We start from the raw sequence: 22,219 nt of genomic DNA, 5'->3' as shown, positions 1-22,219 counted from the left end.
TCTCTTTTTTCTTGGCGTTAAAAGCGCCCCCCCCCCCCCCATCCTGAACCATTTATTTGAATTTTTGAGCGTTTTTAATGGTATTTATTTGTGGTATCAGAGATGAAGTGAGCTTTTAGGATTTGACTGCCGAATATTTTTAGGCAACGAGTTTTTAAAAGTGGAAGAGGTTATCAAAAGCGTATCCGGACTCTTTAAATAAAAAACAAATATAAAAAAAGGAAGGAGAATGAGGTTATAGCTAATGTCTGCTGCAGGCAATTTTTTTATCTACTATATCTAGCGGATTCAGTGACCGTTAAGCGGGCATTGACGGCACGCATAAATACGGTTACACTTATAGATCTTCAGAATCTTTCAGCTATCAAGACGTGGCAGTGGCGCACAGCAGTTGGAAAGTACAAACCTTAAGTTTTTGCTAGGTATAAGTGAATTGCTGAAATTGTGTGTTTTGTCTATGTTATTGTACGAATGTGAAGAACTGTCTTGATAAATTCCGTACACATCTCAATCACAATAATAATTTTTTTAAGTCGTGGAAAGAAAAGGTAAAGAACAAATATCTCACATTGGTTCAAATACCTGTGGTTAGTACAGCTTTCTTATAAAGCTTCCTTTTCGATTAAATAATTAGCTATAACACCCCTTCTTATTTTTTTCTTCATGTGAATTGTGATCCATTATTCTACTAAATTTCTTTTTTTTTTCGAAGGCCTTAAAAACTGGGGGAAATATTTGTTTTCGAGAGATGTTTACAAGTTTGGAGACCTAATTCATAGAGCAATCGGGTAAATTGGTCCGAGGGAAGAATAGAGAGATGAAAATATGGGTCCCCCTTTTTCATACGCCAAATTTTCAAGGAAAAACAAAATATAAAATTGTTCAATTGAAAAGGAAGCTCCATAAGAAAGTTGTACATAATCATATGCATACTGTATGCTTTATTCATTTTGAGCCCATTTGAGATTTTGGCCTTTTCCACACTTGGCAGCGCAGCGTCCGTTCGTGGTCTATAGACTATAGCCCAGTAACAGATGCTGAGTGCAGTGCAACTTACAAATTCTATGCTTAAAAAACAAACAAACAAACAAAAAAAAACAGTAGTATTTTGGTCCTAGAGACATTTCCCTGGAAATGTCTCTGGCTCTTACCTGAGCTATATTAGGGCTGTGCGACACCTTTTTAAACTTTGTTTTATTCGCAAAACGCAGTCTGCGGTCTGCCGTGTCGTGGTATTACAGATGCTGTAAGAGTGGGGCAATCGACCAAGTCGGACCAAGCGAGCCGCAATGCTATATATATAAGAGAATATATAAGAGAAAAATGTAACATTTGATATCCCAGAAAAAAAATTAACAATACTGATCAATGCATGATAATAATGAAACATAAATTCTATTTGATATAACATCGAATAAACTGAAAAAAAAAATAATTTGAGGAATATTTACAGAAATGGAAGACAAATATCAGGATGCGGTACAATTTGAACATCTAGGTAACAACATAATTATTGATGCAGTCACTATCACTACGCACCATTATTTCTAACGATAAGTTCATCTTTCAGACGCTTCAGTAAAACAAATTGTGAACAAAGCAAAGGAAGTACGAGAAAAAGCATATTGCCCATACAGCAATTTTTCGGTGGGTGCTGCATTGTTGTGTGGCGATGGAGAAATAATTGATGGTTGCAATGTTGAAAATGTTTCATACGGTTTAACAATCTGTGCAGAAAGATCTGCTATATGTAAAGCTGTTTCACAAGGACAGAAGGTTTTCAAGAGCATAGCAATTTGTGCTGAGATGAAAGAACATTTTGTTAGTCCTTGTGGAGCGTGTCGCCAGGTAAAAATCTCTTTATTTAAATTCATCTTAACATGAAGGTTTTTTTTTTAAATTATAAAAAAGATACTGGTATAGATCAAATTCAAAGTAGCCAAGTTGGGAAGGAACATGTTTTTATTCATAAATCATAACTATTTCTAGCTGTAACCAAAAAGTAGATGAGTTGGTTACTAAAAAAGTTAAATTTTGCTGAAATAGGGCGGATACAATTATTACGTATTATTAAATTTTTTTTCTGTAGCACGAATTCTTCGAGAAATTAGATCTATTTTTCTATTTCTACTTTACCGTACTACATAATTTCTCCTTCCCAACTTAAGAATGCAGTTCTAGAATAGTTTTGATGCTTTTAAAAATCAATTTGCTATTTTGAAGAAAATTTTATAAATGTCCAAAATCAAACTTGCAATTTTCTTTTTCAGGTACTAGCTGAGTTTAATATCAATATGGATGTCTATTTGTGCAAGCCAAATAACGAAATCTTTAAAACTTCAATGGATAAACTACTGCCGCTATTTTTCTCGCCGAACTCAGTTTCGTTTTCGTCACAATAAGATCCAAAGAATAACATGTAAAGCACAAGTATGAAATATACATGTATTTTTTTCATGCGAAAAATAAAAACGTCGCTGAAAATCACATGGGTAAAGTTCATTGTTGAGATTCACTGTAGTTAGGTCATTTGCAATTGACTACTGTATGTTCTTGATTTTACGGATCCTTTAAATAATATTCAAAACGATATTTATTTTACAACTATTTTTCGGCTGCTGACAGTAGAGCTCCAAAGACAGAAGAACTCCACCGACAATAGAACCCCAATATTTTAAATCATTTTTAAAAATTGCTTTGTATGCGACAGTAGAACTACAGTTACAGTAAAACTCCAAAGACACAAGAACTCATTTTTTTAAATATTTAAAAAAATACCCGACAATAGAACTCCATTGCCCGACAGTATAACTCCACAACGCGACAATAGAACTCCAATAATTTTTTTAATATTTTGAATTTCCGACAATAGAACTCTTCGAACGCCAGTTCTGTCTTTGGAGTTCTACGGTCGCCATACCCTATTTTTTGCTAGACATTCAAGACGATTATAGTTTAATGATGTTTCAAGGTAGGCCTCTGGGAGGACAAAGTAGACCTGGAAAGTGTAAAGGGAAAATGATAAAAAGTAGATTGTATTATTATCGGTTGAATATTGAATATACAACATTTGCAGTGTGATGGAAGGCAACCAACTAACTGTGTCTGAGTCGGATTTTCAGGGGCAAAGAAACGACTAGATAAACACACAATCACACGTCGCGTCCGTGCGATACGCTTCCGGATGTGACCAATGCGGCGAAGGATGGGCCCATTGGTAACTGATGCAACGACATCTTCGACGACGGAAGCGGTGGGATATTCGCCGTCCTCCGCTCCCCTGGGTTATGGAATTGGAATATGAGATATGAAATATGGATAGGGTATAAGATCTCCCGCTTGGACGAGCACAGTCTGGAACCTAGAAATTATTTTAAGACCATTGATAAATTCTTATTTCAAATACTGCGCAGTTTTGCGATTTTCCCGGACTCTTGTCTTTTTAATTGTTATAGATGGCAGCATTCCGTATTTGTTTTCTTCTTCGCTAGATCATGAAGTGCAGAATGTACTTAAGTCTTCATGGCTAGATGGTGTTGGAAGGAATCGAATTCTCCATCTGAGTGAGGGATTCCACAAAATTCAATGAAGGTTCGAGCTCTGGTTCGAGTTTTACTATAATTTTGCTATCAATATAACTTGGTTTTAAGTCTAATCTTCTTTAGTACCGTAAACATGGTGCCCCAAACTCAATTTCTTCTTGATTAGTTTGATTTTGTTAGAAAAAAATGAAAAACTTGAAAATGAAAAGGAAAATGTATATTGTTCAAGTGACTAGAATCGCGAGGGGAGTGGGGAAAGAAACAATTGCACGAGCAGATGAAAAAGTCATCGCAATAGATTAGAAAATTAAAAACATCAAGCATCAAGATCAACAAAACGTAGCCGTGTGTTCAACAGGAAAAAGCGTCAGCGCAAATTTGTCCTTTTTTTTTTCTTTTTTTTAATAACCGCGATAGTTTGGCTTATTGAAAAGGCGATAGATTATCGAGCCACACGCGGAGTTTTTCAAACAATATAAATGAAACATAAGACGTCTTGGGCTGGATCGCTTCCGGGCTCAACAGTTGTAAATGTGTAGAGAATATAAACTCAAAAAATTGTGTAAAGAAAAACCATGTCAAACTTGAGTTCCAAGTTGAGATGTAATATCTAAGTGAGTATGTTGACTGTCAATACTGAGACTCAAATCTTCGATCGATGCTAAAACGGCAGCCGGTCGAGATTGCTGCACTGTCTGGACTTCACAATAAGACTGGCCGGTATTCCTAAATAAAAGATCAAATGACTTTAATCATGAAAGCATTGAAAAGGGAATCAAATCAATTTTAAATACGAACCCCAAGGTTTCTGGATTTTTGCGTATCGGAGCATTTTTTGAAAGATCGCAATCTGGTGAATCGACTAAAGACGCGTCTTCTTCGGCAAAAGGTAAACTATCTTGGCTGCCTGATGCCGCCATCTCGCCCCTTTCCATCAAACGTCTACCGATCGACAGTTGGGCTGGACTGAATGCAGGCCCACGATCTAGGGCTAAACCTCTGCTTAATTCAAAAAGACCAAGTGGTCGAGGACTCGTCGGTTGCGGTTGATTTGAGTCTACGGAGGTCCTCAACCTCGGATCAGAATCATATCTGGCAAAGTGGGAAAAAATGGGTTGTCAATACTTTCAATCAAATGAAGGCATTTACAAATTTTCATACCGTATCGGTGAAGGAAGATTCATACGCCAACTACGGAAAGACGCTGGTTGGTAAGTGGGAAACTTCTTACTCTTTTCAGTCGCTTCTGGGCGACTCTCTGGTGCAGTATTAGTGGCGGTAAGGTGCTCATCGCTGCTGGGTAAAAGCTCGAAATTCTCAACTGCATATTTATTACGACCCCCAGACGCAGACGACGTCTCTTCTGCTTTCTCTCCCAAAAGAGCCATGCGCAACGTGTCGGCGGCTCGAGCTAAGGTTGAACCTAGACTCTTCGATAGTACCGTATCAGCATCAACATCTCTAGAAGCTGATAAACTTCTAGAAAAGAAAATTGTGATAGAAATGAATTTTTGAGAACTCTAAATTCTCTTCTAAATTCTTGACTTACTGCGCAATATTTTCCTGGTCTAAGCCCATGTCAATATCGACTGAAGCGTGCTCCGAGACGAGTGTACCGACCAACGAAAGAGTTCCGTCCTGGGCAATAGAAACGAGCGTGTCGTGCTGTGAGGGGCTAGTGCTGGGTGTGTTGGAGAAATCAACTGCCAGTGAAGGTTGTGACAAAGCCAGATCCGATCCCGAACTGCCCAGTAAAGGTTTGTGACTTGCTGGGCTTCTGCTAGCCGCAGCATCCAGCAACATGGGTGGCCGAGATATTGTGTTTCTTTTATGTGGGGAAATTAAACGAACAGAAATTCGTTAAATGAAAATTGTGCCATGAATAATACACATGGATTAAAACTTACTCTTTTCTTCGAGAAAGTGTGACCGATCCTTCCAAGAAACGAATGAGAAGGCGGCACGATTCCGATTCTAAGGGAATGGCACCGACATCTCGATGACGGTTGTAGATGAGTATGCAAATGAGCACCGGATGGGAGACCGGTAGGGGTATTAGCAGCTCCGAATTCCATCCAGCTCGGCTCGGCTCTGAAACGGTGACGGATTTTCCCATCCACGAAGCTACTCCTTCGGAAAGACTGGAAAAATAAAAAATAAATATTGATTAATTAGTTACTCATCTACCAGAAACAGATTTTTTAAAGAAATTTCATCATTACCGTCCTGAATGGCCATGCACCTGTGTCGTCCTTTTTTTCTTCCACGGCGGACTGCTGTTGGCCGCGTCGCGACCCACTGGACTAAAATAGGAGAAATCAGGCAATGGAACAACCGCTGGTTGAAACGCCCGTTGCGGCCACTCGAAAGGCTCGCTGTCAAGATCGGATTGAGTGAACATGGCCCCATAACGACCCAGATTAAGATCTTTTGCCTACACGTGCCGAAAAGGGGGGAAAAAACGAATAATTACGCAATCTCATCACGGTATTACGAAAATACGAAAGTTGTACTACCTGGAGTTGAATGCGAGTTTCTTCATCATTAAGGGGATTAAGGATTGAGGAACTAAATATTTCACTCAGAAAGATGGCCGACAAAGCAAGCCAATCTCCTTCTTCTACGTTGTAGCGTTCCCATAGTTCAGACTCATTGACACCGAGGCGCACCAGAATTTCAGTCGGGTAGAAAGTGCGCATCATCATTGCTGATCGCACTAATACCATCTATACATTTTTAAACGATGCGTTAAGACGTTAGCTAACGTTAGAAAGAAGTGGTTGGCAGAAGAAAAATTACTTTTAAATCGGCAGATGACATTCGAATCTTTTTCAAGGCGTTGCTATTCAATGACATTCGCAGTTGTTCCAAGCGACGTTCCACCTTTTCTTCCAGCGACGCTAATAAAGCTTGCGTCTCGCGCTCCAGCTGTGCAGCGACATTCGATGACCTAGTCAAAAGTATTAGGTATTTGATTACCTTCAAACTATCAAATTTTTAATTTTATGTCATATTATATAACTTACTTGAAGTTCGATGCAGTAGCGTCTGCCTTGTCGACGGGCTTTTCAGTGACCGGAGTAGGACACCAAGCAGTTCCCGAGAAAGGGGAGAACACTTGTTGAACGAAGAGACGAAATTCTTCTGCTGGGCGGCGGATTAAGCGCTCCGTTTGTCGGCGATAAGCAATCAGACGGTCCGATTCTAAGCGAGCTTCAAACGCAGCCAAAGCTTGTTCTTTCGAAATCTTCATTTGGACAAAAAACAGTCTTTTAGTTCACAATAATAACAGAAACAAATTAAATTTACCTGGTATTGAAACTCGGTATTCAATCCTGGCCCAGCGATGCGCTTGACTAGGAAGCCTTCTGATGCAGGGATGCGACCTCTTGGGCGGATGGCGAGACTGTAAATAATGGCGTCTCGAGAACGAACCGTCATCCAATGAAGCATACCATCTATATAAATAAAATATGAAATGCCGGATAAATTTCATCAATAAAAAGGATTTAGTAAAGCTAGTAATAATTTGTGAGCCTGACTTACAAACGGCCAAGAGTAGGGATATCAGCGGACAAACAATGAAGGCAGTGACCAAGCAGGCGATAGGTTGAAGGAGTCCATCGAGTAGCAGGTCACGAACGAGGACACGGATCATAGGAAGGAGGGGGCCACGCTTAGGGTCAGGGTTATCCACATCCCAGACTAGGATTATGCAGACCTGGTAGATCAGGGCGAAGACAGGAGCCCAAACAGGAGCGGACAGCGCCAGGCAAATGCCTCCGGCGCTGCATAGGATACAAATAACCGGGAAGATGAGTAGAAACAACAAACTGCATAGGAGACCTTTAAAGCCGTAATTCCAGGCTCTATTGAGCTGTCGGGTTAAGCCTTTGCCCATGAAACCCGTGTCGGGTTTCGTTTCAAATTCGGTTCTTGACTTTGAAATGTGACGCCAGAGTGAAGCCAAACGTGAATTGAGGGTTGGCGTGTAAGCCGAGCGACGAGGACAAAGGGTTCCGTTGACCTGCGACAGTTCAAGATCGGCGTAGAAAGGTTGATTCGCCACAAGAGCTCTTAAACCGATTGGGCTGCACCAAGGAACAAGATAACCGCAAGCGTAGGCGCCGTTACAGGACCAGACCCAGGCCCGCTGCAAAAAATTTGCCCAGCGCCAGAGCGGCCATTGTGTCGTCGTCGTTCTTCTGCTACTTCTTTCTAAAGTGTAAACCGGTTGCTCTTGGCCGTCACTGCCACTGCTGCTGCATCTTGGATTGGTGATAGAAGTTGGCGTCCCACTGAGGTGGGTAGGAATTACCTGGAAAGAAAAATAATTTGCACGACCAATGAAACCTCAGACGATCCTGACGGTAGTGGAATGAATTTCGTACCTCAGCGGTGCCTTGAAAATAACGGCGGATGATCCAAGCTCTGGGATTCCAAATCCAAGTGTCCCAAATGAAAGAGCGAGTGGCCTGTTTGTCTGCCCAGAGCTCTTTACTCAAGATGGGCGCCCGCTAAAAACATTGCAACATAAATAAGGTAAGGTGAAAGAGAAGCAGATACTCTGACGTTTGGCTCTGATATACATCTCTGAGGAAGGCAAGATCCCGGGAAAGGAAATAAACAAACTGATCGAGTGACTTGCGGCGGCACGCCTCAATAGCTTCTTCATGGCATTTCCATTGGTATTCTTTAGCCAGCTTCGTCTGAATAAAGAGTTTAATTCAAGTTATATACACAAACCCTGTAAATAAGACAACATCTCACCTTAACGCTGTAAAGTTGTTTATCCATCCAGGGTTTGACAAGGGAGAGCATAGGATGACGCAAGCGAATGTCCAGTTCGGCTTGTATCAAGTCTGCAGTGAATCTTTCACGCACTTTAGCAACAGCTCTCTTCATTGTGATAGTCGCTCGTGCTTGATCGACAAGCAATTGGGCAATACCGGGCCCTAGCTGCTCTACATCGGCGTTGTGAAGAACTGAATCCCAAATACGATTCAGGGGCTCATCATTCATTAAATCCTGAAAGTCGTCGTCGGGACCGCTCTGACCGGCTTCATTACGTTTCCGATCAACTTTAATCTCTGGGACGTGATGACGTGACCAGCGTGTTTTAGACTCTTGTTGCAACACCATATTTACCACCGGCTTGACTTTGTCCATGATATCTCTGCGAAAAACCCAAAATAGAAACCCAAACACATGGAGTTTAAACATAGCCTTCTACACACGTTGTGCAACTAAAAATGTACCTGGAAAAAAGTCGAAGGTCAATCAAAAGACCTTTGGGGGTTTGGAAGATGTAAGGGAGAGGCGGGGGCTTTTGTTGTCGGACATCCGACAGTCGCCCGCTACCCCCAGACGTTTGCTGGTGGGCAAGGTAATGGCGAATGAAACGACACAAGGCAATATATTCTTCCTGGCATTCAACCTAACGAAAGGAAATGTCAGTTGTTATTTTCTTTTCCCTTGAATGATTTTCTAATTTTTGATTTGTTTCTAAGTACCGCGCATAACAATTCTGCCACTAAATAGCGGCTTCGCTCTTCGTGCAGGCGTGATTCGAAGTCTCGTGGCTGCAAACTTGGCATACCGAATATCAAATCTACATGAAATCCAATAAGAAATCCGATATAAATAAGAGAGAACGACTTGAAATTTCAAAGTGCAAGCTACCCAGAAAGCGATGAAATCCCATGCGGAGGCTGCGGATTGATTTGCGAACGCTAAACACATCGCCGGTGAACCTCTCGCTAGCTGTCAAATTTATAACTGCGGCTGACCAGGCCAATGTATTGAGTAGTGAATCCATCGCTACCTCTGAGCCTTTTTGCAATAGCGGATTCACTCGCCAGGTATGTTGCTGTCCGGGGAAATTTACACTGGCCACAGTGAACGACCTACATATACATCAACACACAAAAAAAAATATATTTTTAACTAAAACGGGAACATGCACCTAACCGAGAAAAAAAAAAGAACGAAATTGACACCCTTCCCACAGTATCCTAAATATTGGAAATAAAAAGAAAAACAACAGAGATAGTGCAACATTCATGCATATTCAAGGAAATATCCAGATATGCATGCTGATTCCCAAAACTCCTACCCTGTTTTGCTTATGGAACGCAGTTGATCGGCTGTTAATGTTCTCCAAGTACCATTTTTCTGTGTTATACTAATGAATGTGATAGGGAAAATAAGAAGAATAGAATCATTATGATACATTCTATAAATTGCACATTAGTTTGTCGCTTGAAATGAAGAGTGTTCAAATAAGTGGAATACTTGAATGGAAATAAATCACACGTACCCATGCTGCCTAACTGATGTCAACTGCTTATTGCTGAGGTGTTTAGCTTCACCATGTGCATCAACAGATACAACATCCAGGTCATCCCATGAGGGAATGTCAAAAAGGTTTTCCACAACCAGGGGTTTCCGTCTGGTGGATGCTGAACCTTCACTGAATTCTTGAACTGCGATGGGTTGGGGCAGGTTGAGAGGAAAGGTTTTCCAATGAAAGAGGGTACTCTCTGCTATTCGCTGGATTTCCAGAACAAGATCTACAAGATGTGGAGCTAGAAGAGTAGTATCCAGGTGAAATCTTAATGGTTCTTTCTGCAATAATTGAAAATGAAACAGGACAATTGTTAATATTACAGTGATCGCCCGCAAGACAAGGAGTGCAGACATGGAGTGCAGATATAAGATGACAGACAGGGAGGGACATGAACCATTTCCTTTGCATGGTCTAAAACAATCGTTTTAGACGAAACTATTCTCACCTGAGGTTGATTGATAGAATTTTCTCCCTCACTTAACTTAAACTCTTCATCCAAAGTGGGATGGACCGTCTTAAAACGGGCCATCTTTCTTAAAAAATTGAGATGTCGCTTGGCAAGAAATACTTGACGACACAAAACATTGAGACTAGCGTCTTCTGCTCACCACCCTTGTAATTCATTCATTGCAAGATAGGTGGCGTAGCATTCTATCAATACAAAAACCCGCGAATAAAATTTCTTTCGAATGGAATATCTGCTGCATTTAAGGGAAAGAATAATAATAATGAATGGTTACAAACCAATATAATAAAATTAGAATTTCTTCTGTACATTAACCACTGCTGCAAACATCTATATTACATTAAGGTCAATTATTTCATAAGATCCATCAATATTATCAGAATTTAGTTTTCTTGTTAGAATCACCAGAGAAAATAAAAATTTAGATAAAACTGATAAAAAACACTAGCTTTAAAAATTATATTCTTCTAGGCGCTGATGGCTTAATGGATAGCGCGTCAGCGTCGGCGTTGTCGTATGCGGTCGCCAGGGTGGCTGACTGGTTTGGAATTCAACGGTCGCGGCTATGGGAGAGGTTGGCTGATGTTAGGTTAGAATAGGGTGTTAGGTTAAGTTTAGGTTAGGGCCCCATAAAAAGCATGCAGACTATTCCTCAAGAGACCCATACGATAACATTTTTTTAATATTTTCAATTGTTTCTTTTGTTTTGAATAAAAGACGCCAAATGCGGGATAAATTTTTTCCCACAACCACATCAAGAAGATTGGTTCAAATCTTCGCAGATGCAAGCCTTTTTCTAGAGCAGATTTCGATTGTTTTTAAATGATTTTCGATTTATTTTCTATTGAGGAATCGAAAAGTCATTGCTGAAATAGTTTTTAACGTAAACACTCATTTTGACGCGAGGAAAGATATTAGCTTCACTGAAGCTACATCAAGCTACACACAAGCCTTTCCAATTAATTAGTCACGTTCATTATGGATTAAAATTTGAAAGTTTTGAAACAGTTTTGAAACATAGACTAGCGTCTTCTGCTCATCACCCTTGTAATTCATTGATTGCAAGATAGGTGGCGTAGCATTCTATCAATACAAAAACCCGCGAATAAAATTTCTTTCGAATGGAATATCTGCTGCATTTAAGGGAAAGAATAATAATAATGAATGGTTACAAACCAATATAATAAAATTATAATTTCTTCTGTACATTAACCACTGCTGCAAACATCTATATTACATTAAGGCCAATTATTTCACAAGATGTATCAATATTATCAGAATTTAGTTTTCTTGTTAGAATCATCAGAGAAAATAAAAATTTGGATAAAACTGATAAAAAACACTAGCTTTAAAAATTATATTCTTCTAGGCGCTGATGGCTTAATGGATAGCGCGTCAGCGTCGGCGTTGTCGTATGCGGTCGCCAGGGTGGCTGACTGGTTTGGAATTCAACGGTCGCGGCTATGGGAGAGGTTGGCTGATGTTAGGTTAGAATAGGGTGTTAGGTTAAGTTTAGGTTAGGGCCCCATAAAAAGCATGCAGACTATTCCTCAAGAGACCCATACGATAACATTTTTTTAATATTTTCAATTAGTTTCTTTTGTTTTGAATAAAAGACGCCAAATGCGGGATGAAATTTTTTCCCACAACCACATCATTGGTTCAAATCTTCGCAGATGCAAACCTTTTTCTAGAGCAGATTTCGATTGTTTTTAAATTATTTTAGATTTATTTTCTATTGAGGAGTCGAAAAGTCATTGCTGTAATAGTTTTTAACGTAAACACTCATTTTGACGTGAGGAAATTAATTAGCTGCTGAAGCTACATCAAGCTACACACAAACCTTTCCAATTAATTAGTCACGTTCATTATGGATTTAAATTTTAAAGTTTTACTTATTTAAGCTAATTTTCTTAATTCGTTAAATAATTTCATTCGATTTTTCAAATTAAAACTTAGGAAAAATAGTATAAGTGAGATAAAATTTGTTAAAATACTAGCTTTTACAAGTTAGTTTCATTATGACGTCGATGGCTTAGTTGGTAAGGCGTCGGTGTTGTCGCTTCGGATCTGGTCGCCAGGGTGGCTGAATCGTTGCATGCAATGGGATGGAAAGGAAAAAATGGGTTTCGGCCAAATTATGTATAGATGACAAGAAGAAAAAGTGAGTAAATTGGTTGAGTTACGTATATTGAAGTTGGGTGTCTCTCCCGACTTCTGCAAGTATGCCAAATATAATAGTTGCAAACTTTGGGAACCCCGAGGGACCGGGCAGTATCGGGCTTGCCTAGATCACCCAAAATCTTGTGGCTTTTATAATTAGTGTGTCGTCAAAGGTTGTGCAGTGTTCAAGAAATGATATTACTTGTTAGTTTCTCAAGAAACGTCCGTAGATGTTCCAGCTTGATTCGATACCTACCGAATTATCAAGCCCTTTGACGAAAAGTAGCTGTTTATAATGAGTGTAGCTTCCATGGTTATAGATATTTCGAAATAAGGTTATAACCTGTGTCCGATGACACGTTGAATGGGCAAGCTAGACTTAAGCTAACACGAGATCACCACGGCAGATCTAGTAGGTTGTAAGGAAAATCGGCCAAATAATATTCCTCATCCGATGACATTTTGTTACAATTTTCAATAATTTCTTTACTTTTGAGAAAAAGACGCGGGACATTAATCGGGTATAGTCTTATATAACCCTACAACCATGTCAGTGGTTCTGATCTTCGTAGATGCGAAACTTTTTTCAACGCAGATTTCTATTTTAAAATTGATTACATTAAATTTATTTTCCTGTTTAGGAGTAAAAAAAACATTGCTGTGATTGAATTTCGTGATTGATTTAAATGTAAGCTATCCCTTTCGAGCGCGCTCTTTTTGGATTAAAACTTATTCAGCGCATATTTTTTAGGCTATGCGTAAAATTTCACATGGCCAAAATTTATATTGCAATTAATGTTACGAGTAACTATTCCTACCTCTCCAATTGATAAATTTCAATGTTGATTTCGGATTGCTTGTAAACAGCGTTATTGGGGTCGATATTTTACGATAATTCAAAAGAGCGCCATTGTGTACGATGATAAAACCCGCAGTTTTATTTTATTACCAAAAAGTTACTGAACACTCGTTGAGTGTTTCACGCTCCATTTCCCGTATACGTGCAGCACACGTATATGTCGAATGTAAGTCCTATGGCACGTTTAAATAACATATTGCCGATTACTATCGGAGTAATAGGTAGGCCAATATTATAACCACGTTATTGAAAAGCAGTTGATAAAAACCATCCATGGCGTGAACTGCCGGAACTGACTTGAATGGGTCTTTTACTTTCGATAGATGGCCACAGCCACATACTATATGGCCAGCTTTTATTGGGTGTTTGACTGTTCGAGTCCCGATAAGCTGTTTAGCGGCCTGCAATAAAAAAGAAAAAGGACATCCGAATTCCTTTCCAACTGGCAATTTGGCCACAAAAGCCCACCTATAAATTCACTGATCGCCCAGCAGCAGTTACACGACGACGTCTACTAGTCATTTCTTTTCAATACAAAAGAAACCTTGAAATACATGCGCATTGATGTATCGCGGCACTTTAACAAAATCGTCGGCGTAAAGAATTATTCGAACACGGTCACACTTCACACGGTCACACTTTTCTTGTACTAAGTTATAAACTCACTCACGCTTAAAAGTTCCTTATGACTTTTAAACAACAGTATACACTCATTTGATTATATTTGCCCCTGTTATTTCGACTATTAATGAACATTTAAATGAATTTGATATTATAGGCGCATTGATAATTTGATTGACGTTGGAGTTGAAGGAAGTTACAGCGGTGTATTCCGTTTTTCTTTTCTTTTCATATATATAAAATTTTACATATGGTTTGAGTGACAATGCATGTGGGGGGAAAGGGGAAACACAATATGAACTCAGCACATGTTGGATACACCCAAAACGCAATATAACAGAATGTGGGCCCCCATCTGGAAATGCTGCCGCCGTCGTCCGCGTGTTTTTATCAAGGAATCAGATCTCGTCACAATAAGGGCGCGCGACAATTACAGTTCAAATGAAGAAACGCGTCAAACTTGTAGCCAACGGATATACCGCGCGCTCTCTCGCACCAAATCTGCTGGATCTTTTCTTCGGCTTGTATTATTATGGCATCAGCAGGCAGTTAAATATGGACGCGCGAGAGTATTCTGCTGGCGCATTTCCTCGCTGTCTGATGGCAATAGCGATTTATAAAGGACACAACGAGATAGTGGCACATCCGCTAAAGCTGGAAAGATCGGAGCGAGAGCATCGTTCGGTTCGATTTTCTCTTTTTTTCCTTTTTTGTTTGCCGAGTTCCAATACAAATCCGTTATAGCATCAAGTTACGGAAGCCTTATCTCAGATGATGGTACACGCGTATAGGAAATGAAAGGCTCAAACCGAAAAGGGGGGAGTCTCTTGAATTCAAGTATTATAATAACCATAGTTTGGAGGAAAGAGAAATATGACGTGTGACTGTGATGACTGGTGTCGTTCTTGCGTCTGTTATCGCCATGATGTAAGACTTGAAGTTAAAATATATATAGTAGTATAGTCGCACTCCAACGCAAAACAAATTCCTCAACAAGACTCGTATAATAAAGAATGAATAATAACCGAGTTTTCAATCCGCGGTAAATACAAACATTAATTTGAAGATAATCAAAAAGAGAACTTTGATGAACAAAATGACTGTGATAAAATCGTACCTTTAGCTCGTTTTTTTTTTCATATACAATGTTATTAATTGGATGTAATAATCTAGAAGCTACGTGTCATATAGTCAAACAAAGAGATTTAAAAGCAATAACACAGCAGGCGCGCTTATTCCAACAAAGTGACAATGCAACAGTTCACATTATTTTCTTTTTCTTCTTATTATTATTTTAAATAATATGGCTTCTTGTTCAAAAACTCTAGGCCCTGGTTATTTTCTTTTTATATACCACCAAAACCGGGCAGCTCTTCAAAAAACAAAAAAAGAAAAACTTAAAAAACAATCACTCTTTTTGCAAACGTGAAAAGAAAAATAAGAAAAAGTCACACGCATTTTTTTTTTAAAGTAAAAAAACAAAACAACACTCCATATCATTTCGTTATAGAGTGAAGTGAATAAGTTGACGAGCGGGTGTGTGTTTTACAGTGGAAACATATCTCGTAAAATATATATATATGGATGAAGCCTATATATCATCGCATCGGAATCAAGTGTCAAATATTATACAAATGACATTTGCAACGCAAAATTGCTGGGGTGTGGCTTATTTTGCACACGAAACGAACGTACGCGGGCGTTTGGAGGGATGCGACTCGATCGATGACTGGATACAACATACGTCAAGAAAAAGAAAAACGGGAATCGCAAACGGGAAAGAGAGAAAATGACTCTATAAATTGAAGGAGAAAAGGTGTTGCTCTCTCTCTCATACAAGTGAAAATCAACGTTGTCAAAAGGTCTCGGTTTTTCATTATATAATAGTAGCCAAGAAATTCCCAAAATTTAACCAAACGTTTGACACAGAAGAGTTGCGACGAGCAGAATCGCCGGACAGAATAACCTCCAGTTCCAAAATGTCATTTGTTGTGACATTCCTAAATAGAAAAAGAACAAATTATAAATAATATTATATGATGCCAAATCACGTTGCCTAAAAATAATTGAGAAAAAATTACCAGCGCCCGACCGGCTGTCTAGCGTCAACGATCTCTGCCTGGGGTAGTCGCCATTGACGGGTAGGTCGGCGACGCTGATGTTGACATCGGTCCGCCCGTCGATGCGCATCCTTCCGACCGAAGCCGTGCACGTGAGCTTCATCTTGCCTTTGCGATCGAAATGCGCATCCCGAAGTCTGAGGTGCAAACCCACGACGGAAGCCTCCAGGCCGCCATCAGTCAGTGTGGATGGATATTGTATTAGGTCCTCTTTCATTACCTAATTAAATAGACACCCACAATCATATCATCATTTCGCCGAAAAGTACACTACAGTAGTAGTAGCAGTAGTAAGTATATACTATGACGGCGAACGTAAAGCCGAAATTTTCATTTAGTTGAGTTGTCTCGGCACATTCGTTCTCGGTTTAATTATTACAGTCAACACAAACAAACGCGGAACATAATAGAAGTTACACGATTTAATGACTTTGAAAGCGTCCATTTCGGTAGAAATAAACGCATCACGTCCTCACATGTACATCATTTCTAGTCTGCCGGCTTTCAAATCATCTTTTAGTAGTCCCAGAAGAAGAAGCAGAAGAAGAAGATAGGATATATAGCTATAGTGAAACGTATAGACGAGTATGACGTGAATGGAATCGAAGAAGCACGTTCCTAGCTGAATATCTTGCATGAATTCACCATATTGAAAAATTTCCACGTCAAGAGAAAATAACCTGCAGATCCGTGTCTATATAGCCTATAAAAGGAGGAAATCAGTACTACACATAGAGGATGTACACATACGATTTCGTTTTTTAAATTGAATTTTCATCCGCGGCGCGCATCCGGGGGGTGATGCCAGTTTTATACGGATATATTTATATAGCCGGCCTATATACTGCTGTTATCCCGATATAGATCGCAAGCGCGGACTCGTCGGTTCTTCAAGAACAAGTCGAATAATATTTCGGCGCGAGATATAATATGAATAGGTTAAATTCCTGATCTGCTTTGAGGGAATAAAACGGCCGCGTTCAAGTGACGTAAACGGAGTTCCCATAAACAGCCCAATACTGTACGACGCCCACGGACTGGACTGTGCTGGCTGCATAGCTGTAATATGTCAATATTTGTAAAGATCGCTGATTCCTAGAAATGTTTGATGACGAATCAATCAAAGGCGAATCGCCGAGCGTTGCCTAGTAATGCGCAGGTAATAACAAAATACCCGCTGCGTATTCGCTCGACTATTCGCTATTATTATTATTCGGTTCACGGGGTGCATGCTGCTGCAGCGCGATTGTTGTGTTTCCTGTTTGTTTTTTTGTAAGCTGGTGTCACCTTGAGCCACACTGTAACTATACAGTATTATACGCAAGAAAGAAGGAAGCTCTTTGATTTGTTCCTCAGTTATTTTGTCCAAAAGATGATTGATTCGGACGTTTTCAAATCAATCGATATTCGCGCGCGGTCAGCATCGTCATGTAATATTTCTATATAGTACTGGTTATAGTGGGAAGAAATAAAAGATGCATTTTCTTGGCTCATAGTCGATAGCATTGCCAACACGGAACTAGCGCTAGTATATCCGTACAGACCGGAAGTTAAGTCATCCGGCTGGCAATAATAACCAAAAGAGCATTTTAAATTGATACTCCAATCTATGGGATTTAATTTCTATCTAATCAAACGATTTCTATTTATTAATTTACCGGTTTATCTGAAATTGTCCAGGTGATGGTGGCCGGCGGTCTCGACGGATAAGACGAACAGTTGGCTGTGAATTCTTCGCCGATGCGGTAAACCGTTTGCGGCGAATTAATCACCGGCGAATCTCTCGGTGGAACTGCCATCCAAATAGAAAAGAATACAATCAATACAGCGGGGAAGAAAATAGCCGAAACAACACGGAACGATGTAGCCTATATTATAGACCCTCAAATATGGGTAGTTGCGTTTTGAAAATTGACTATCGATTCCCAACAATTACCGGGGGAGGAAATAACCCCCGTCTGTTCAAGTTATTTCGATTCCGTTATTATTATACATGCGCGCGTGTTACATGTTGCAACATGTATATGTACTACATATACATATCTGGCCGGCATATTTATGCGCAAAAGCAGAGCATTCGAAATCGAAATGTCCGTTCTAATCTGATGCTCAGTCGACTGGGGCGGAACTCGAATCCATGCGTCATACAGCCGTGATGCGCTGAGTATATACAATTTCAGATAATGTCTGCTGAACGATAGGGCAGCACAGCAGCAGAGAGAGTAGACGAGTTATTCACAGTTGGTGGAGCCCGCCGCTGTTGTGCAAGTGACAGTTAAGAACCCCGCCCGCCCGCGCTCGCTCGTCCTCTGCTGCGCTTGTATAACCTATATACCATTCTTTTTTCTCTCGGTCTCTCCCTTCCAGCCTTTGCCGGCCCCTGTTATGTGCCTGTGCCTGTTATGTACCATCGAACCCACATATTGTGTTAGATTTCAATCAGCTAATGGTGTTCTGATCTGCTGCAGCCCACACTCTCAACTCCTTATATATCGAACTGAGCTCTTTGACGGTATACGTACTGCATGGGCGGTGTATAGAGACGCCAGCACGGTTCACTGGGCCTTTCACACTTTGCAGTCATCAACACTCGCACCCCGAGAGTTCCCCCTCCAAAAAATAAAGAGAAGCCTCGCCGAAGAGATTCTTCAAGAAAAGACGTCGCCAATGTGTAGGAGGGCGGCGGCGGCGTCGGGCCCAGCACGACAGATGATGATGTTTTGTATCGTGTTTTCGTTCATCAGTAGCCTTTTGTTTCATATAGTATGTAGACCGTGTGGTATATGTAGTCAAAGAAAAACGGAATGCTGAAAAGGTCTACTCTAGACGGTATATACCCAACAGTCGACGCTGCTGATGGTAGAGCTCTTTTGTATACGCCCCGCATTTAAGCCGAGATTCATCATCAGTCTTAATTCAAAAGTCCCGCGGCGCGTTGGTTTTTTTCCCTGATTATATATCAAAATGGCAGCATTCGGTTGCTGCGGTCACTTGATTTGAGTATTCACCATTTTCTTTGAAGCTCTATAATTTGGTTATTTTTCACGAGCTCCGAATACTACGATTCGGCGTCGTATATTCATGTATAGGAATATACTAGGCTTAAAGTTAATTCGATCGAACATTTTTTTCTGAACGCCCTTACCTACGATGCTCATTTCAGCGATGTCGTAAACGGTTTGAAAATTGGGCGATTCCGCTGAGACTTCACACTTGTAGCGACCCTGTTGGCATGAATAAATATGACGTGTAAATTATGACAATTCGATGAATGGATTGAAATTGTGGGAAATCACCTCGCTCTTGAGGTTCAGATTATCCAGGACCACTTGGTTTTGATCGGAGGCCGCCAACTAATAAAACAGGATGAAATTAAACATAACATTAAAAAATTAAATACAAGCGGAAGAACGTGTGGACCACTGGACCCAAGTGTTTATAATCAACAAGGAAATAGAATGTTGCGGAATGTAAAAAAAAACTAAACAAACGAGTTTGTTTGACGTGAAAACTGTTGATTTAAAACAAGTAAAAGCGGAACGAAAATAAGAAACTCGAAACGAATGAGAAGACAAGCCATCGATCAATCAGTCATCAGGCGATGTTTTATTTTAGAATTGGAAAGGACTGACGATTGAAAAATACCTTTAACCAAACTACGTATGTTTTATATATCATTCTTTAAAAAAATGTTGCCCTGGGGTTCGGTTTGCTTACGTTAACTTGGACTCCTTCGACGTTAAATGTCTGGGCCGGAGGATTATCTTTTGGCACCACACGGAAGAATTCTTTACCACCTGAAATGTTATTATGTAACAATACCGATAAGTCAACCCGCTGGAAACCTAATAAGCTGAATAAGTCTGCTGTATATATGTGTGGCGAGCGGGTCAATTTATACCTTTGTACCATTTGACGGAATAAAGGGTGTCGCCTTCCATTTCGAACCGGCAGCCCAGCACGGCCGAACGGCCCCTTTCCACTTCGGTTGGCACTTGCACTTGCAGTAGCTTTAGCCCGTCGACGCCGTCATGCCAGCCACACCCTATCAATATAAACATGGGATTTATAATGAAATGAATGTTAGCGCTGCTGGTGATTTATCACTATTGCATTTAGAGAGACGCTAGATAACATGCAACATTATATTTATAGTTAAATATCCAATAATGCCAAGTCCTTATTATTTCATATATCCTGTAGTATACTGTACAAGTGGGAAATTCAGTTCGCCGTTAAGCTTAAGAAGAATTAAGGTCTCTGTCTGTTAATAATAAAAATTAGCAGGGATATCGTGAATCAATAAAGCTATCATTTTACTAATTCTCCTTAATTTTTTAATGGGACGTCAGCTCTCAGCTCCGAGGGAAACATTTCGCTGCGTCAAAAGACGAGAGAAAATTTGCGACGAATTCCGCCTTTTATTTTCCCACTCTAATGCATATGCTGGGCGGGAGCTTAAATGCAGACTGAGCTAGAGTGTAATAATAATTGAGTTCTCAAATCGGGTAATGTGCGCTGTAAATAACAATCAAAGCTCATATGCATCCGTCTATTAAATCTAAGCCCCTTTTAAAAGAAAAAGAGAGGGAAATAGAAGAACCTGACGGACTTGACAGAAAAAGGATCTAGCGCAACCAGCATAAATTCGTTCATGAATATTTGTTGCGGAACTGTGGACTATGCTAAATCGGGAGAGGCGGCAAAAAGCGTCGCGATAAAAACTCGATAGAGTGCCTATATATACAGATGTAATATAGCGTCAATTGGTGTGTACAGCTGTAAACAGATCACTTCTTCTGATGATTCGTGTAGATTACTTTTTCCTTTTTTTTTTATTTTTACGGAAGCGAGACTTTTGAATCGGCAAGTTGTTATGGCGGATCATGATGGCATCAAAGAGCACCATCCACTCAGACGGTCTATATTTTGTATTTAAATCAGCATCTGGTTTTTCTACGCAGCATATGTAGACTAGACACACCGTAGGTATACACAGCGCTACTTGTACTACATTTACGCATGTCTAACGTATATGCGGTATTGAGTAAGAATACGTTGCACATTCAACGACTTGTTCTTGAGATCCGTAGGCTATTTTCCCTTCTTGGACTCTGCTGGATGGGCTCCTTCAGCACTTTTTTGTTTCCGACCGCGTGCCGTTCGCTTATAATAATCAGAATTTATCCATTCTTAGTTATATATATGTATGGGTTCTTTTGATCTTTAGGATGGGCCACAGACAGCTGGGCAAAAAGGCTCGCCTGACTATTTCATTTCGGTTGACACTTTTATAGTCGCATGTAAATCAATGAATTTCATTCAGCAGCACCAGCTCTATATATGTATTGTATATATATAATAGTAGTATATAGTACTCTCCCCGCCTCCATAGAACGAGGCTATACAACAGGGAAGCACGTCATAATACAGATTTACTTACATGGTTAAAATATTCACATGCTACTTCCATAAATGTCTCCGTGATACATAAAGCTTTTTTGTCCCCGCCCGCGCGCTATTACATCAGCTTTGAAAACGCCATAGAGTGTATTCGAAGTGTATTATTCCCTCTATAGAAATTGTGTTTTTTATTTCTTCTTCTTTGTAGTTTCGAATTCTAATTATTTTAGAATTGGCTTCAAAGAACACGCGGACGAATTCTCCGGTTTGTGTTAAAACCAGATTTTTGGCAGCCCATTATTCATTAAAGATATGTCGTATATCATTAACTGTCCTTCGATGACGTCTACAGTTTGTGGGGAAATGACGAAACAGACGGCACCCCCCCCCCCCAAAAAAAAAAATGCCACAGCCTATTACTTTATTGTCTCGCCATTATTCCAGCTGAATGTGAAGAAAATTTTTGGAAAAAAAAATTAATGACGTAACATTTATTTATTTGAGTGCCGCGGAGTAGGGATAGTATACAGTCTGGCATATAAAACAAATCTCTGCGAGAGCCGCAGAAGTACCATTCTGGTCGAGACTCTAGTCTTATATGCTGCGATCCGGCCATCCATCAAACGACGATGACGTGCACAACGAGCGATTCATCAAGTCAAGTGAGCTGTGAGCTTTGAAAGTAGACTTCTTATA

General features: G+C 40.0%; 3 protein-coding genes across 7 annotated transcripts in view; 1 reads left to right on the top strand and 2 right to left on the bottom strand.

The window, feature by feature from the left end:
- Positions 1-276: 276 nt before the first annotated feature.
- Positions 277-2,487, top strand: LOC124207672 (cytidine deaminase-like). 3 transcript variants are annotated; one of them, XM_046605240.1, is made up of 4 exons: positions 277-398; positions 1,454-1,498; positions 1,571-1,848; positions 2,271-2,487. In XM_046605240.1, the coding sequence occupies exons 2-4, from the start codon at positions 1,456-1,458 to the stop codon at positions 2,400-2,402; spliced, it is 453 nt and encodes a 150-aa protein (XP_046461196.1). In that variant the 5' UTR covers positions 277-398; positions 1,454-1,455; the 3' UTR covers positions 2,403-2,487. The 3 variants fall into 3 exon arrangements, with proteins under 3 accessions (XP_046461196.1, XP_046461197.1, XP_046461198.1); XM_046605241.1 differs by having other exon boundaries at positions 291-422; XM_046605242.1 differs by lacking the exon at positions 277-398 and having other exon boundaries at positions 565-1,498.
- A 1,257-nt stretch (positions 2,488-3,744) lies between these two features.
- On the bottom strand, positions 3,745-10,496 carry LOC124206985. 3 transcript variants are annotated; one of them, XM_046604214.1, is made up of 20 exons: positions 10,337-10,496; positions 9,862-10,169; positions 9,658-9,726; positions 9,225-9,448; positions 9,056-9,153; positions 8,801-8,979; positions 8,313-8,718; positions 8,132-8,251; positions 7,934-8,059; positions 7,089-7,860; positions 6,852-7,000; positions 6,569-6,789; positions 6,342-6,492; positions 6,059-6,268; positions 5,765-5,976; positions 5,450-5,683; positions 5,092-5,367; positions 4,704-5,021; positions 4,341-4,634; positions 3,745-4,268 (listed from the first exon to the last, which is right to left on the bottom strand). In XM_046604214.1, the coding sequence occupies exons 1-20, from the start codon at positions 10,418-10,420 to the stop codon at positions 4,121-4,123; spliced, it is 4,599 nt and encodes a 1,532-aa protein (XP_046460170.1). In that variant the 5' UTR covers positions 10,421-10,496; the 3' UTR covers positions 3,745-4,120. The 3 variants fall into 3 exon arrangements, with proteins under 3 accessions (XP_046460170.1, XP_046460171.1, XP_046460173.1); XM_046604215.1 differs by having other exon boundaries at positions 4,704-5,018; XM_046604217.1 differs by lacking the exon at positions 9,658-9,726.
- Positions 10,497-14,186: 3,690 nt separating this feature from the next.
- LOC124207027 (Down syndrome cell adhesion molecule-like protein 1 homolog) overlaps positions 14,187-22,219 on the bottom strand; it is a 29,954-nt gene continuing 21,921 nt past the window's right edge. Inside the window, exons 2-8 of the mRNA XM_046604272.1 lie at positions 20,022-20,165; positions 19,838-19,917; positions 19,417-19,473; positions 19,266-19,344; positions 17,779-17,912; positions 16,082-16,340; positions 14,187-16,000 (exon numbers count right to left, since the gene is read on the bottom strand). Coding sequence (XP_046460228.1) covers positions 15,909-16,000; positions 16,082-16,340; positions 17,779-17,912; positions 19,266-19,344; positions 19,417-19,473; positions 19,838-19,917; positions 20,022-20,165 — 845 coding nt within the window. The 3' untranslated portion in view covers positions 14,187-15,908. The remainder of the gene's footprint in view (positions 16,001-16,081; positions 16,341-17,778; positions 17,913-19,265; positions 19,345-19,416; positions 19,474-19,837; positions 19,918-20,021; positions 20,166-22,219) is intronic.

This window comes from Daphnia pulex, chromosome 11, assembly GCF_021134715.1.
Source record: "Daphnia pulex isolate KAP4 chromosome 11, ASM2113471v1".
In the NCBI taxonomy this organism is placed as follows: domain Eukaryota; kingdom Metazoa; phylum Arthropoda; class Branchiopoda; order Diplostraca; family Daphniidae; genus Daphnia; species Daphnia pulex.
This window is presented reverse-complemented; position numbering and strand designations above follow the sequence as displayed.

What these genes read in the sequence shown, in the direction of transcription:
- LOC124207672 (XM_046605240.1), top strand. Translation starts at nt 1,456, where the DNA reads ATGGAAGACAAATATCAGGATGCGGTACAATTTGAACATCTAG. An exon ending in GGTACAATTTGAACATCTAG is followed by an intron (nt 1,499 to 1,570) that starts GTAACAACATAA and finishes TTCATCTTTCAG; the next exon opens with ACGCTTCAGTAAAACAAATT. An exon ending in CTTGTGGAGCGTGTCGCCAG is followed by an intron (nt 1,849 to 2,270) that starts GTAAAAATCTCT and finishes TTTCTTTTTCAG; the next exon opens with GTACTAGCTGAGTTTAATAT.
- LOC124206985 (XM_046604214.1), bottom strand. Translation starts at nt 10,420, where the DNA reads ATGGCCCGTTTTAAGACGGTCCATCCCACTTTGGATGAAGAGTTTAAG. An exon ending in ATCTTGCCTTCCTCAGAGAT is followed by an intron (nt 8,060 to 8,131) that starts GTATATCAGAGC and finishes CAATGTTTTTAG; the next exon opens with CGGGCGCCCATCTTGAGTAA. An exon ending in ATCCCTACTCTTGGCCGTTT is followed by an intron (nt 7,001 to 7,088) that starts GTAAGTCAGGCT and finishes TTATTTATATAG; the next exon opens with ATGGTATGCTTCATTGGATG.